The following is a 14,274-nucleotide window of genomic DNA, read 5'->3' as shown; positions in this document are numbered from 1 at the left end:
TGGCACAATTTATTTAATTGATTGATTTTTATACCGCTCTCCCAGCAAGCCAGCTCAGGGCAATATACAGCATTACACTTAACAAATACAACTTGTTAAAACGGTATTTAAAAATGTAAACGTTAAAGTTCAGATAAAACAAATTAAATGGCATTCTAGATTGATGGTCATCATCAACATCAAAATTGTTATTGAATAATAAAAAAAGACTTATTTAGGGAATGAAAGGAGGACCTTATAACCAAGAATGAATATAAACAAATACCCAATGCTTGTAGGGAGAGTGTTAGAAATGCTAAAGCTCAGTATGACTTAGGCTAGCAAGAAATACTGAAAACATTTGGAGAGGAGTGACAAGTGGAGTGCCTCAGGGATCTGTCCTGAACCTTGTGTTGTTCAACATATGAATGACTTGAATGAAGGAATAGAGGAGGTGCTTATTTAATTTGCAGATGACACTAAACTGGGGGGGGGGGGGTTGCAGCAAACGCACCAGAAGACAGAATCAGGCTACAAGATGAGCTTGACAGACTGGAAAATGAGGCTAAAATGAATAAAATGAATTTTAATAGTGAAAAATATAAACAACTGCATGTAGGTAGGAAAAATCAAATGTATCATAGGGTGAATGAGACTTGTTTTGACAGTAGTACGTGTGAAAAGGGGGCCTTAGTAGACCATACACTGAACATGAATCAGCAGTGTAACTCAATAGCTTAAATAGCAAATGGGATTTATTTATTTCGATTTCTATACCGCCGTTCCCTATTGGCGGTTTACATTGAATCCAGTGGAATGCTTACATGGAATATTATGATGCAATAGCAGTCATAACATAAGGTGGTATAACATAGTGGTAACAAAACATAACAGCCCAAACAGTATTATTAACAGAACAACAATGACAATCCCTTGGTAGGTCACATTGATTAGTCATAGAAGGGTGTCTGGGGGGGGGGGGGGGCAGCAGCAGATGTTTGAGTTGGTTGACCTCATGCAAATGCCTGGTGGAGAAGCTCCCTTTTGCAGGCCCTGTGGAACTGTGGAAGTTCCGGCAGGACCCTGATCTCTTCAGGGGGCTCGTTCCACCAGGTGGGGGCTTGGACCAAGAAGGCTCTGGCCCTTGTTGTCGTCCGGCATGCTTCTTTGGGGCCAGGAGGTGGCGGAGTGTAAGGCTCTTTTGGGGGTATAAGCAGGGAGGCAGTCTCTCGGATACCCTGGGCCCAGACCACTAATGGCCTTGAAGGTGATTACTAAAACCTTACGCTTAATCCGGAATTCAACTGGGAACCAGCTGAATTGTTGGATTGCCGGCCGGGTGTGAGATCTCCATGATGTCTGAATGAGAATCCTGACCGCAGCATTTTTCACCAATTGTAGTTTCTGGATCAAGGATAAGGGCAGGCCTGCGTAGAGTAAGCTTCAGAAGTCCAGTCTAGAGGTGACTATCGTGTGGCTAGGTGTTTTGGGGCCAGGTAGGTGCTAGTAGCTTGGCTTGGAGGAGGGAAGAAAGAAGGTAATGATTCTGTATGGGAAAGCCATGTGGGCTGTATAAAAAGAAGTATAGTGTCCAGCTCACGTGAAATGATGTTACTATTTTGGTCTGGTTAGACCTCACTTGGAGTACAGTTTTGGGGCCCCCAACTGAAGAAAAATGTAGAGAAACTGGAGAGTGTCCAGAGAAGGGCTACAAAGATGGTGAGGGGTTTGAAGATGAAGTTGCATGAGAAAAGGTTTTGGGAGCTTGGTCTGTTTAGCCTAGATAGAATGACTAAGAGGTGATATGATAATGTCAATTATAACCATCTTCAAATACTGGAGGGTCTATCATATAGAAGATGGAGCAGAGTTGTTTTCTGTTGCCCCAGAGGTTTGGATCAGAACCAGTAGGTTTAAATTAAATCAAAAGAATTTTTGGCTAAACAACCAGCATTTCCTGACAAAGTGGTTCCTCAGTGGAACAAGATTCCTTGGGAGGTGAATCCTTTGGAAGTTTTAAGCAGAGGCTAGATAGTCATGTCACAGAAATGTTGACTTTATGAATTTAGGCAGATTATGAGTGGGTGAACAGGAAGGGATATGCCAGTGCTTGTCCCTTGTGGTCCTTCCTTGCATACCCAGGGATTTGCTAATTGCTGCTATGGGATGGTAGGTGAATTTCTTACAGGCCAGGCTGGATTCTGGTGATTTTTGATGGAGGAATCACTTGGGCATGAAATTGGTGTCGCTGTGGTTGGGCAGGTAGTTATGAGTTCCTGCATTGTGTGTGTGTGTGTGTGGGGGGTTGACTAGATGACCTTGGATGTCCCTTCCAACTCTGAATCTAACAGCCCCAATTCTAATGGCGTTTGATCTCCCTGTGCCAGACCACAGTTTGAGGGTGACTTACAGTAGGTGAGGGCCAATAGTCATGTCAGTAACCCGAACGAAAACCCAGCAGAAAAGCTCTACCTTGCACGCTCTGTGGAACAGTGCCATCTCCAACAGGGTCTGGATCTGTTCTGGGAGCATATTCCGCCATGTGGGGGCCAGGACAGAAAGTGGTGGGCCAGGCACCACCAGCTGGTTGGTGTTTGCAGAATGGAGCACTCTTTGGGGGTTATGGATAGAAAGGTGGCCTCTCAGGTACACACAACCCAGACCGCAAATGGGTGAGCACCAATACCTTAAAGGTGATCGAAATTCAGCTGGAAGCCAGTTCAGTTGTTGAAACAGGATGAATATGCACCCTCCATGGTGTTCCAGTGAGGACCCTGGACCAGTTGTAGTTTCCAGAGCAAGCCCACATAGATTGAGTCACAGAAATCCAGTCTAGGCGTGTCTGTTGCATGGGTAACTGTGGCTAGATGTTCAGGGGCCGAGTACGATGCTAGTAGTTTGATATGATGAAGCTAGAAAAACTCCAGCCATTCTCTTGAGACATGTGTCTCCATGGATAAGGAGGCATTGAAGATCATGCCCAGATTTCTGGCTGAGTTAGACCCCATCCAGATAGGGAAATTCACTTCTTCACTTGGTTCTTTTCTGCCTAGGCACAGAATCTCTGTCTTTGTAGGGTTTTGTTTCAAGTAACTCTGCTTAAGCCATTCCATCACTGCTTCTAGGCATCTGGCAAAGTTATCTGGGGGTGAAGCCAGATGGCTGTCTTATCAGGAAGTAGAGCTCCCAAGCCCAAACCTCCAGACCCAGCTTGGGCAAGAGGGCGCATTAAGACATTAAACAAAGCTGGGGAATGAATTGTACATGGTGGCACCCCACAGTGGAGGTGATATTGGCATAGCTGCATCTCCCCAACTGTTATCCACTTTTCGCAGCCCTGGATAAAGGAGATTAGCCATTATTGGGCTGTCCCCCGTAGTCTGATGCTGGTAGAGCGGAGAGTCAAAAGCTGGTGGTTGTATGTCAAATGCTGCTGTGATATATACAGTAGCAGAAGCACTGCTTAACCTGCCCTGATTCATCAGGGGTGACCAGCACTGTTTCCATTCCATGGCCAGAATGGAATGGATTCTAGACTGAAGTTTCATCTAGGTATGCCAGCAGTTGGTCCAAGTTGGCCCTTTCAATCACTTTCCCCTGAAACACCACATGTGAGATGGTGCAGGAAATCTTGGGTAGCCATTTTCAGAAGTAAATTGAATTTTGTTTTGTTGATTATACTCCTATGATGATAGTGTTCTTAGGATTGCAGTCCTAATATGTGTCACTTTAATATATTTAATATGTGCTGACTTTAATATGTTGAGCAGTGATGTTTCAATCAGCTCCAACTTAGCTGTGTAGAAAGGGTGTGTGTTGCTTCATCTCCTATCTGTATAGTATGAAATGGACAAGTGAACTGCTTGATTTATCTTGAGCACCATAATGGCCCATTATGCACGGCCGCTGAAACGGCGATTTTGGGTCACATGGAAAACGCGGACGGGAAAGAAGCGAGGCAACCCGCTTATGCACGGGACAGGACGCAACGGCGGCAAAACCCAGAGTAACCGATTATGCACGTGGCGACCCCGGTGCCGCTTCTGGTTGCGCCCTGGTCACCCGGAAGCTGCGCTTTCATCCACGTTTCGCTAACACAGCTTTTTCGGCAGCACGCACCGAATCTGCGGCCGGTTGCGTTATCAGTGATTTTAGTCACCGCCATTCCACCCCGAATGTGCGTTATTCCCCCCTTGCATAATGGGTCAATGATAGTAGAAAAGAAGTATTTAAAACTATTCAAACCGGAACCCCACAAGTTGACATGTGGGCATTCTCAGTGGGTGTTTTTATAATGTTTGTGTGTATTTGGCCCATTATGCACGGAGTGGAAAGTCTGCATTCGGGGTGGAATGGTGGCGGCTAAAATCACCAATTATGCACGCTGCAGGCGGCAACGTATGCCGCTGAAAAAGCCATATTAGCGAGATGCGGAAGAAAGTGGAGCTTCCTGGGACCAGGGCGAAACCAGAAGCGACTCCGGAGTATCTGCGTGCATAATTGGATACTCTGGGTTTTGCCGCCGTTGTGTTCCGCCCCGTGCATAATCGGTTTGCTTCGCTTCTTCCTCCTCCTCGTTCTCCATGCCACCGTTTCAGCGGCCGTGCATAATAGGCCTATATGTCTAGCTAAAATAAATATGTAGATTTCTAAATGCTTCTATAAATCTTAAATGTGTGTTCATTTAAATCTGCTGTAGGATTTGGATCCTTTGCTTTAGGCAGCCAGATTTGCAAAAGAAATTTATGAAAAACAGTGTCAGGGATGACTTTTCTGGATGATTAGGGCAATACTTTAGGGACTTAATTATAAATGGGTGTGAGAGAGTATTTTAGGAAGCCACCATAGTTACCAATTATGTAACAGCTAAATTGGGAAATTCAAAGGAAACAAACTGTTATTGAAGACTTTGAAGTTACTCAGCATCAGAACAGAAGAAAGATGTCTTCCACATGGTTGTTGTGTAGATCTTCATTAAGGGCTCATTTTTGCATTGCTGCTCTTCAGGAAGACGTTGACCCATTTTAGAAGCTTAATTCTTCATGGCACAAGTGAAATGACTTAAGAGGTAAGAGTAAGAGCAAGAAAGCTTTTTGCTGTGTCTAGTTATGAAGGCTGAGTTTCTGTACAAGTCCATACAGGGAGATAAGGTTACCTTTATTCGTAAAATATAGCTGTACTTGGTCTAGTTATAGTACTTACATTTAACCATGCAGTAGAATTAAGCATTCAATCCTAGGGAAATATGAGATGAAAAGTTTAAAGCTTTCCATTCTATAACCATACTCTTCAAAATAAATTATTTGAATTGTGCCTTTTCTTTGCATCAAAGTTAATGTTCTGTGGAGTGTGCTGTTATAATACTAAAATCTTTTTGTATGCCTTATGATTAGCCTCAAAGAGTAGAAGAAAGTTACGGTTTAGTTCATCTTTCCTTGGAAACAGTGCTGGTATTGACACTTGAAGACGGTGGACAGATGCATGCTTTCATTACTGGTCTTATACCAACATTGCAGTATTTCTGTGTTGCAGGATTTTTATAATATGAAGAGTCTTTTGGAACTTATTCTAGAACCTGTGTTTACTATTGATGCTAAACAGAGCAAAGCAGTATTATGGGTGTGAGCATGTTCAGGGTCATCTTTGATTGTGGGTGTTCTTCTTCTGAAGTGAACAGAATCTGTTAAATGCTCTGGGCTAGCTGTAATTATTAGTTGCTGTTTCACACCATATTGGCTCTAAGGTAACTTACTTAAACCAACAGCAGTCTGTTTTCTTTGTTATTTCCTAGAGATCCAGATGGATAAGAACAGCATGACTGCAGGATGCCTAACTTGCACAGTCATAGCAAGTATTCTCTGAGAGTACATTTCCTATGAAATCTGTCAAAATTGCTGTTCATTTCCTAGTAGGTAAAATGGGCACTTCTGTCCATGCATATTTTTGAGCTAATGACTGATGTTTTCAGTCAAATTAAGTTAGTGCTTTTTAGAATATAGGGTTTGAGTCTGATGGTTATCTGGGTCAAATATCTTGTTACTAGGTATAATAATATACAGTTGCATCTCTGGTATAAAACTGCTGTAGGTCATGGCTGCTCAGATGCACATAGAATTAAAGAACATATTACTTGTCCTCAAAACCACATCATATTATAGCTTAATAACTACTGCTTTGGTGTCCTTTGCCTTGGTACCATGCTAAAGATTTTTTTCCTTATGTTGTTGTAATCTGAAATACATTTTTCATTAGTTTCATAGGAGTAAGTTAGCTTTATAGACAATGTGATTGGCCAACACTTCAGCAGGAATTTAGCACTCATATTTAAGAATACATTCATTTATCTGTTGCAAAAATCATAATGAAATCAGTTTTCATAGCTCTGCTACTCATTTTAGACCTTTTAAAATTGGTATCAGTATGCTTTGCAATAATTCTGGCATAATAAACCATGGTAACCACAGAATAGTTCTGTGACCACTTTATGACTATGTTGGCCTACAAATATTGTTCGAAAAGCCTCTAAAAGAGGAACTGAATTCTGTGCTTTCATGCCATATTCAATTCTATCCATAAAGAACCTTCAACAAATTTCGGCCTCTCATGTAATTTTAATAGTGCTAGGTAAGGCTTGACTAGTGGAGGGTCTATGGCTGTCTTCTCTGGATGGTATCCAAATTGCTCCAGTTGAGGATTTGCCCAGATATCTTGCTTACCCTGGACAAACAAGTGTATTTGGTGCTGAAAAAGGCTTTTTTTCTCTGTCAGGCCCATCAGCTGTCCTCATCACTGACTTTACCACATGGGCAGATATTTGGGCAGTGAGGCATTAACTCCCAATTCAGGATAAACTGGAAGGAGAATTCTTCTAAGGAGAGGAGGATCCCTGCCCAATTAGAAAGGGGAAGTCTGGTGTGTGTATTTCCTCAAAGTCATTTGTATGTGAGAAAGTGCTCCAGATTCCTCAGTAGGCAGTGAGATATTCATTCTTCCAGGAAGGAAAAGTGGAGGTTCTAGGAAAGAGTGCTCACTTTCTAGGAAGAAGGAGAGTTCAGGAGAACTCAGTAAATAAAAGGATAAAAGAAAAAAAAACAGATGTGTTTTGTGAATAAACACCCTAATGAAACCCTTCAGTTTAAAAGAAATTATAATATCTGACAGAAAATCCTATGAACATTTCAAATGTATGTAACTAAGACCTTCTAACTACGTATCTTTTATATGTAAAACCTTGATTCATTGTTTCAACTACCCTATTTGTCTTTGTAAAATAAAATCTTCTATTTGTTTATGGTTAGTGCCTTTCTCATAAAGGGTTATAAGAATATGAGCTTTAAACCTTCCCCAAAGTTCCTGTACTGAATAAAGCCAAAAGAACCTATCAGTGACAGGATGGGGTAGTGTGCTTTCTTCCTATTATAATAAAAAAACCATGCTACAAGGGTCAATCTGTGAGGGAACAATATTTTTATTTTCAAGTGAAAATTTTATCTTAGTGTGGGGTCATATGTAGAAGTGACTATCATAATTGCCTGTGAAGGTGGCTCAGAAACTTCAAGATGTTTAGAATGCGGCGGCTAGGCTTGCACACAACCAGTCCTTTTTGAGGCAACTGCACAGGCTTCCAGTTGGTTTCTGAGTCAAATTCAAGATGCTGGAATTGGCCATTAAAGCTCCAAACTGTCTGGACAGTCATACCTAACTTATGCATTGTCTTTGTTATGCTACACACGGGTTATTTGTAGTGTGTGGCTCTTGATTTGCCTGTATGAGTGTTTTCCATCGTTGCTCTGACGAGCAGGAATGTTTTTTCTGAGGAGGCTCAAGCCCAGTAGAAATCTGTCTGCATTCTACAGGGCACATAAGACAGTTGGTTACTATGTACCTCTCCTCAGGGAGGACCCCCCCCCCCCCCGATAAAAACATCATCTCTGAAGAGCAATTGAAGATTGGGAGAGGCTGACTGGGAAGATTTGGCTGTGATGGTTAGGGATGGGATTGGGGGGTTCTGTGTTTTTACTGTTTTTATTGTATCTTTTATTGTTGGCTGCCATGAGCTGGCAGTCTGAGAGGGGTGGCCTAAAATATAACAAATAAATTAAATAATAAATAAAATGTCAAAAGCATGACTTTCCTCTGCTGAGTTTTTAAATTGGATTTTATTGAAATTATGGGTTTTTTGTTGTATTATTATAAAGAGGGCTATCATGTCCGCTCTCAACCTCCTGTTTTCTGTTTTTACGTTTTGCTACTTAACTACTTAAATGACGTTTGGCATTTCTTTTCTCGTACCTGCCAATCTGTAGTGCTAAAGTCCTTGTTCTAGCTGCTGACAGTTAAAACAAAAGACTTTCATGTAATGTGATAATAACTTTGACAAATCAGTGGCCTAATATGACTAATAACTAAAGAAGCTGATGTGTAAGTATATTGCAGTTAGGGCTGACTCGTGATTATTTTTTTCCTTTTTGGATGTCCCATCATTTTGAAGAAGGATGCATTTTTTCTTTTCTCCCACACAAAAGTGAGTAATTGAAATAAGAAGCAGACTTTTAAAACTCTTACATTCTTTTAGCTTTGCAAATTTTTTTGCTGATCTGATCTCAGAGGTTGCATCTAATGCATTTAAATGTTTATAATTTAATGGATTTAAATGCAGCTAGCTTTTAGAAAACAATTTCTGATATTCAAAAGTTGTTTATATTATATTCTCATTCTGTATCATAAATCTGTACAGATACTTCATGTCCAACTATTTTGTTTTATTAGGAATGGCTTTGCTGGGGATGTAGCTGCACAATACTTTTATGGCACAGATGTGTGATTCACCTGCAATCCTTTTGGTATGCAGTACAGCTTCATCTTATGTGATTTTTTTATGCAAATGGTTCTTTGCTTTTAGGTAAGACTTTGTCAGAACCCTAAACTTCAGTTGAAAAACAGCCCACCTTACATACTTGATATTTTGCCGGACACCTATCAACATTTGCGACTTATATTGAACAAGTATGATGACAACCAGAAACTTGCACAGCTCAGTGAAAATGAGTATTTTAAAATCTACATTGACAGTCTGATGAAAAAATCAAAACGAGCTATAAGACTCTTTAAAGAGGGGAAAGAGCGGATGTATGAGGAACAGTCACAGGACAGGTAAAAGAATATCTTAATATTTGATCAATTCAGTAACAGCTTTGTTTTGTACTGTATTTTGCTAAAAAGAAATATTTAAAAAGCTATGCATTATTATTTTTATTAGTACACATCAAAGTAGCACAGACCAGTGTGCTAACTCTTTAGTTCTGAAAGAACTCATTATCAGGCTGGATATTGGGTGAGGGGGAATCATAAACAACATTAACCCTGTTCTTCCTCTGGCAGGTATTCTCAATATTTTTCCTTTTGAGAACCCCCTGAAATATTCTTGAAGCTTCAAGAAAACCCCCGGAAGTGGAATATCTTGCAGAATGTGGCTAGGAAGCACAGCTGTGTACCTGCCCATCTGAGGACCCTCAACTTATCACCACTTTCAGGCCCATCATTGGCCATTTTATTTGGGGGGGGGGGGAGAGGTCAGCATAACCATATATGGTCATATCACCTGATAAATGTTTAAAAAACAAACAAAAGTTGACTTCCACTTATTCTGGAAACCCTCCCAGGGCCTTCAGATTTCTCCAGGGTTTCATGAAACCTGGGTTGAGAAAGCTTGCTCTAAGGTACACATTTTTGTCCCACCTCAATTTTATCTTCTCAGTAGCTATATGCGGTAGGTTAGACTGAAAGAGTATGTCTGATCCAAGCCTCATTGGGGTGTGGAGATTTAAATTCAGATGTCTCTAATCCTAGTCCAGCTCTCTACTAAATTTTACTGACTCTTATATATGTTATAAGTATATTTGGATATTTGAACTTTTTAGAGATATGTATTCCTAATGTACAGTGACCCACAGGTCAATGAGTAATTGGACTTGTAAGTGTATTAGTCAGTTATTTTGAAGCAATTCTTTCCTAAAGCATCAATTAACCTGTAGGTGGTATTTGAATTACTTCTGTTAGAGGCTTGCTTGCCACACCTTCCTATTTACTGGCATTTACAAATGTGCTTAAGTGAAACAAATGTTTCATTCAACATTATGTAAAATAGTCAGGAGATTGTATGGGCAGGGTGTAGAATTAGTGAATGCTTTCTAGAATATCAAAACAGGAATTGCTGAAAAGCTTTTAAGTCTGCTTTTTCCATGACTTGACTGTCATGGGGAAAAAGAACAGTTCACACTAATTTTTTGTTTGACAGGGAGAAGGAAACTTTGGGGAAAAATTGAAATTTACGTAATACTTGCTTTCCTGTCAAAGAAGCCTATTTAATTGCTTTGACATTAAAGTTATGATTTAGCTTTCATGTAAAATTATAGTACGTGGCATAATTATAGAATTCAGAAGTGTAAATGTCTTAGCTTTCTACAAGTAAAATTGGAAATACTCCTTAGAGGCTCCTGCACCCCATTCAACCTTAGGAAATGTGTCTTCATTTCTGTCACCTAAGGAGTACATTTGGCTTGTTGAGGTGCTAAGTTTTTAAACAGTTGATTGAAGTGAGAGCTCATTTTTACCAGCAGTTTAAACCATTTCTCTAGATTTTTTAAAATTAGCACATGCTGAGCTCATCAGTGGAAGCCAAAAAGTAACTTTGTACCTAGCATTTTTGTTAACCTGATGGGTGATGAAATTGTTTTCCAAAGTTTTGTTAATCTGTATGAGGTGATTAATAACTAGAAGAAAATAATTATTAAAGTTGTTTCTTTGCAGTGGTAACATACAAGGGTGAACAGAACCTTTTTTTAAAAAAAAGAAGGGAAGTGGGAAGGTGTGGGTGGAAGTTGAAAGTAGAAATTAATGCTTCTGAAACTTTGCTTGATAATTTCTGACTAAAAAGCTTACATGGATCACAAAACATTTGTTGGTAACATTGGAATAAGGTTGTTGTGCCACGGCCAATATTTTATGCCTCCCATCAGAAATGTAAAAAAAAAAGTTGGGGGGGGGGTTAGCTGCAGGAGAAAAAGTTGTCTACATAGCATAGGCTGCTACATTCACAGACACTTGTGACACCTATTCCACTCCCATATGCAAGGCAGAACTGCCTAAAAGTTCTCCCAGTTCCTTGACTAAAGATAAGTATAGGTTGGTTGTCAATGCAAAGACAGGTGCCTTGTAAAGTAAGAATTCCTGGCACATGCAGGGATTAAAGGAATGTTGCTCCAATCTTAGTACTTGGCTAACTTTGTAGTGCTGGTGTTCAAGTTCTACAGTGGGGACAGTTCCTGTGAGATACCAAGGCAAGCAGGAATGGGCAAGCAAATGCTAATGTGAGATAACTGGTAGGTCAGCAAAGAGGCAGACTGTTAGAAGAATTAATAAAGTGCAAGTCTGTCTCTAGTGAATTAATAATAAGGTCTATACGAGAAGCCTTTTTTTTTAAGAGGGGTCTGGCTTGGCAATATTTGAGGCAGAAATTAAGGTCTCAGTAAGAATGGAATTTAGCTTTATATGCAGAGTTGTATACCTAACCATATAGCAATGGACCAAATGAGAGAAATTAATGATGAGTCCTTTAATAATCTCTTGGGGTATGGGAGGCACTATTTCCTCCTTACATAGCCACCCATAATGCCATGGTAGGCAAGATTCATTTCCTGGACCAGGTCTTTTAGGCGTTATTTATTTATTTATTTATTTATTTATTTATTTATTTATTTATTTATTTATATGATTGAAGAGAGGAAGAGGTACTTATAACTATGGCAAAAGAGTGATGTGATGGTGTCACTGAGATGGCATCTCCCCCCTCCCCTGTATTTGGGTTGGTCACTCATACCATTCCATCATTTCTGTGCTTTTGTTTGATTGTTGACTTTGGCATCAGTGATGGAGAGTGTTCTGAAAGACAAAAAGGCAGAGATTGGTTATTTTTTGTTTTTGTAGAGTTCCTGTTCTTCTAAAAATGATTTGGTAAATTTGCTCATGCAGAATTCTCATTAGCCTTATGCCAGGGAATACTGCACTTTGTTAGGACAAGATGGTGGAATGGTCATTGCAGAGACCTCATGTACAGTTTGCAGTGCATATTAGGGGATATTCCTACTTCTACAACTGTTAGAAGTCTCCCTCTAAAGAGCTGAAATGAGAGAACAAGAAAATAACATCGGGTAGCATGAATGAATGAATTTATTAGAAAGTGGTATGTACCTCATCACTTCACTTATGCGTATATTTCAAGATTAACTATTGGAGGAAAATGGCAGGAAAATTGGCAGCTCTTTCCTATCTTGTCGTCACTTACAATGGAACTGTATCTGCAATTTCTGTTTATACTGTTTCGTGTAGTTAGGCTCCTGCTGGCAGCGCCCCCCCCCCCCAGCAAGTGGTGGGAAATCAGGGGCACCGGCGGGAAAGCAAGCAGAGCAGGGGCTGATGCAGTGGTGACGTCCCTTGGCAAAAGACTACCCCCCCCAGTAAAATTGTCAAGCATTGACCGGTCCCTGGTGATAAAAAGGTTGGGGACCACTGGTCTAGGGGATACAGCTAGTAGTTGTTAGTGGGGTTTTTTTTTACAACGGACAATTTAAAAAATTGTAGGAAACATGATCAGCATACCAGTCCTTCAATTATCTGTTTGAGGTACTTTTTTTCTTGTATCTCCAGCAAGAGGAGTGGGATAGTGTTTGTGTCTGAAGTAAAAGACTTTATAGTACTTCACAGCAGACAAAGGTTAGCAGTTTATTCTACCAGTATACGTTGCCATGAAAATTTTGTACAAAAGACCTTTTCCTTGGTGCTCTTTTCAGCAAAATCCCTATTTCTGAGTTCTTGCAACATGTGGCCAGTGTGATGTAGCCCTATGCAGTGCACCTTATAATCTGAATTATGGTTATCTTGCCAGGTGTGTATATACTGCTGTTGTATGTCATGATCATTTGAATCCTCTGTTCTGTTGTGGCTGTGTGAGTGGTGGTCCTTCTGTTGGCTTCAGTGAGCTGAAGTCAGCCTTTGCTCTGTGCAGTGAGCCTTTGCTCTGTGGGGAATACAGGATCAGTTTACCCCTGCTTCTCTTTTGGTATGCCACGACCGCTCCCAACTGATGTAACTGATTTATAATGTCATAAGAATTTAGCTGCTATGTTATCCTAACCTAGCAGAGGGTAGAATTGAATATGTGCATAGAATTCAATTTTTGCCCTCTGTTAGAAAGCAGCTTTACATTTTCTAAATATTTTGTTCTTGTTATATATCTGGTTATAATGAAAATATTCCAGCAGGAGATAAGTTGCAATTGGCAATGTATTGGACAGAACTGGTAGATAATGCCTGTTAAAAGGTTCAAAGGGATGATGATGCATTTAATAAACATCATAGCTGTGACTGTGTTCTAATCAGATTTTACTTTGAGACCAGACTTGCAAGATGTGAGCCTATGAAACAGAGGTTTTAGAAATCCGTCAGTGTTACTATGTGTACTGAAAGACACATGTGTGCATGACCCACTTTGCAGTTTGCCTAAAATTCACACTAGATTACCCTGAGTTTAAGGAAGACTCACTTTCTGCCACCCCTAAGTCTTCTGCTAAAGAAAGACCCCTATCTGGACAGTGAAATAACTAATGGCAAATGGGATCTGTTGACATAACTTGCCTATGAGCCTCAAAAAGAATACCCAGACCAAATTGAGAAATAGTTTCTATTTTGTGTGATTCTGTATGTCTTATCTGTTTTCTGTAGTAGCATTTGGATAATTGGGTCACACAACATATAACTGTGTGCTACTGATGAACCCCACATGGATAACTCCCTGCCAAACCCGCCAATCATATCTAGATTGGCCAAACCAGCCAATCATATCATATAGAGGGGTTTGATTGGCTGGTTTGGCAGGCACTGGCTACCAGTTGATACCAGATCACGTTTAGGATACTGGTACTTACCTTCAAGGCCATATGTGGTACCTGAAGGACTGTCTGCTTCTTCACACCTTCCACACAACATATAACTGTACCATGAAAGTGGTATGCTGCATTAACTCCAACAGATTAGTGATCCCTGCTGCCAAAGAAGTCTGTCTGGCCTTGAGAAGATCCAGGGCCTTTTTGACCATGGCTCCTACCTGGTGGAACAAGCTCCGCAGTGAGATCAGGGACCTAATGAAACTTAAGCGGTTTCATAGGGCTTGCAAAACGAAGGTCTTCTGCCAGGTTTTCAACTGAAAACCAGTGATATAAAGCACTTTCTACAGCCTAG

General features: G+C 40.4%; 1 protein-coding gene across 5 annotated transcripts in view; it reads left to right on the top strand.

Moving 5' to 3' along the window:
* CBLB (Cbl proto-oncogene B) overlaps positions 1-14,274 on the top strand; it is a 78,792-nt gene that overhangs the window by 5,719 nt on the left and 58,799 nt on the right. For all 5 annotated transcript variants that reach the window (XM_077342132.1, XM_077342134.1, XM_077342133.1 and 2 more), the window contains one exon: positions 8,882-9,132. In XM_077342132.1, coding sequence (XP_077198247.1) covers positions 8,882-9,132 — 251 coding nt within the window. The remainder of the gene's footprint in view (positions 1-8,881; positions 9,133-14,274) is intronic.

This window comes from Paroedura picta, chromosome 6 (assembly GCF_049243985.1).
Source record: "Paroedura picta isolate Pp20150507F chromosome 6, Ppicta_v3.0, whole genome shotgun sequence".
Classification (NCBI taxonomy): Eukaryota; Metazoa; Chordata; class Lepidosauria; order Squamata; family Gekkonidae; genus Paroedura; species Paroedura picta.
This window is presented reverse-complemented; position numbering and strand designations above follow the sequence as displayed.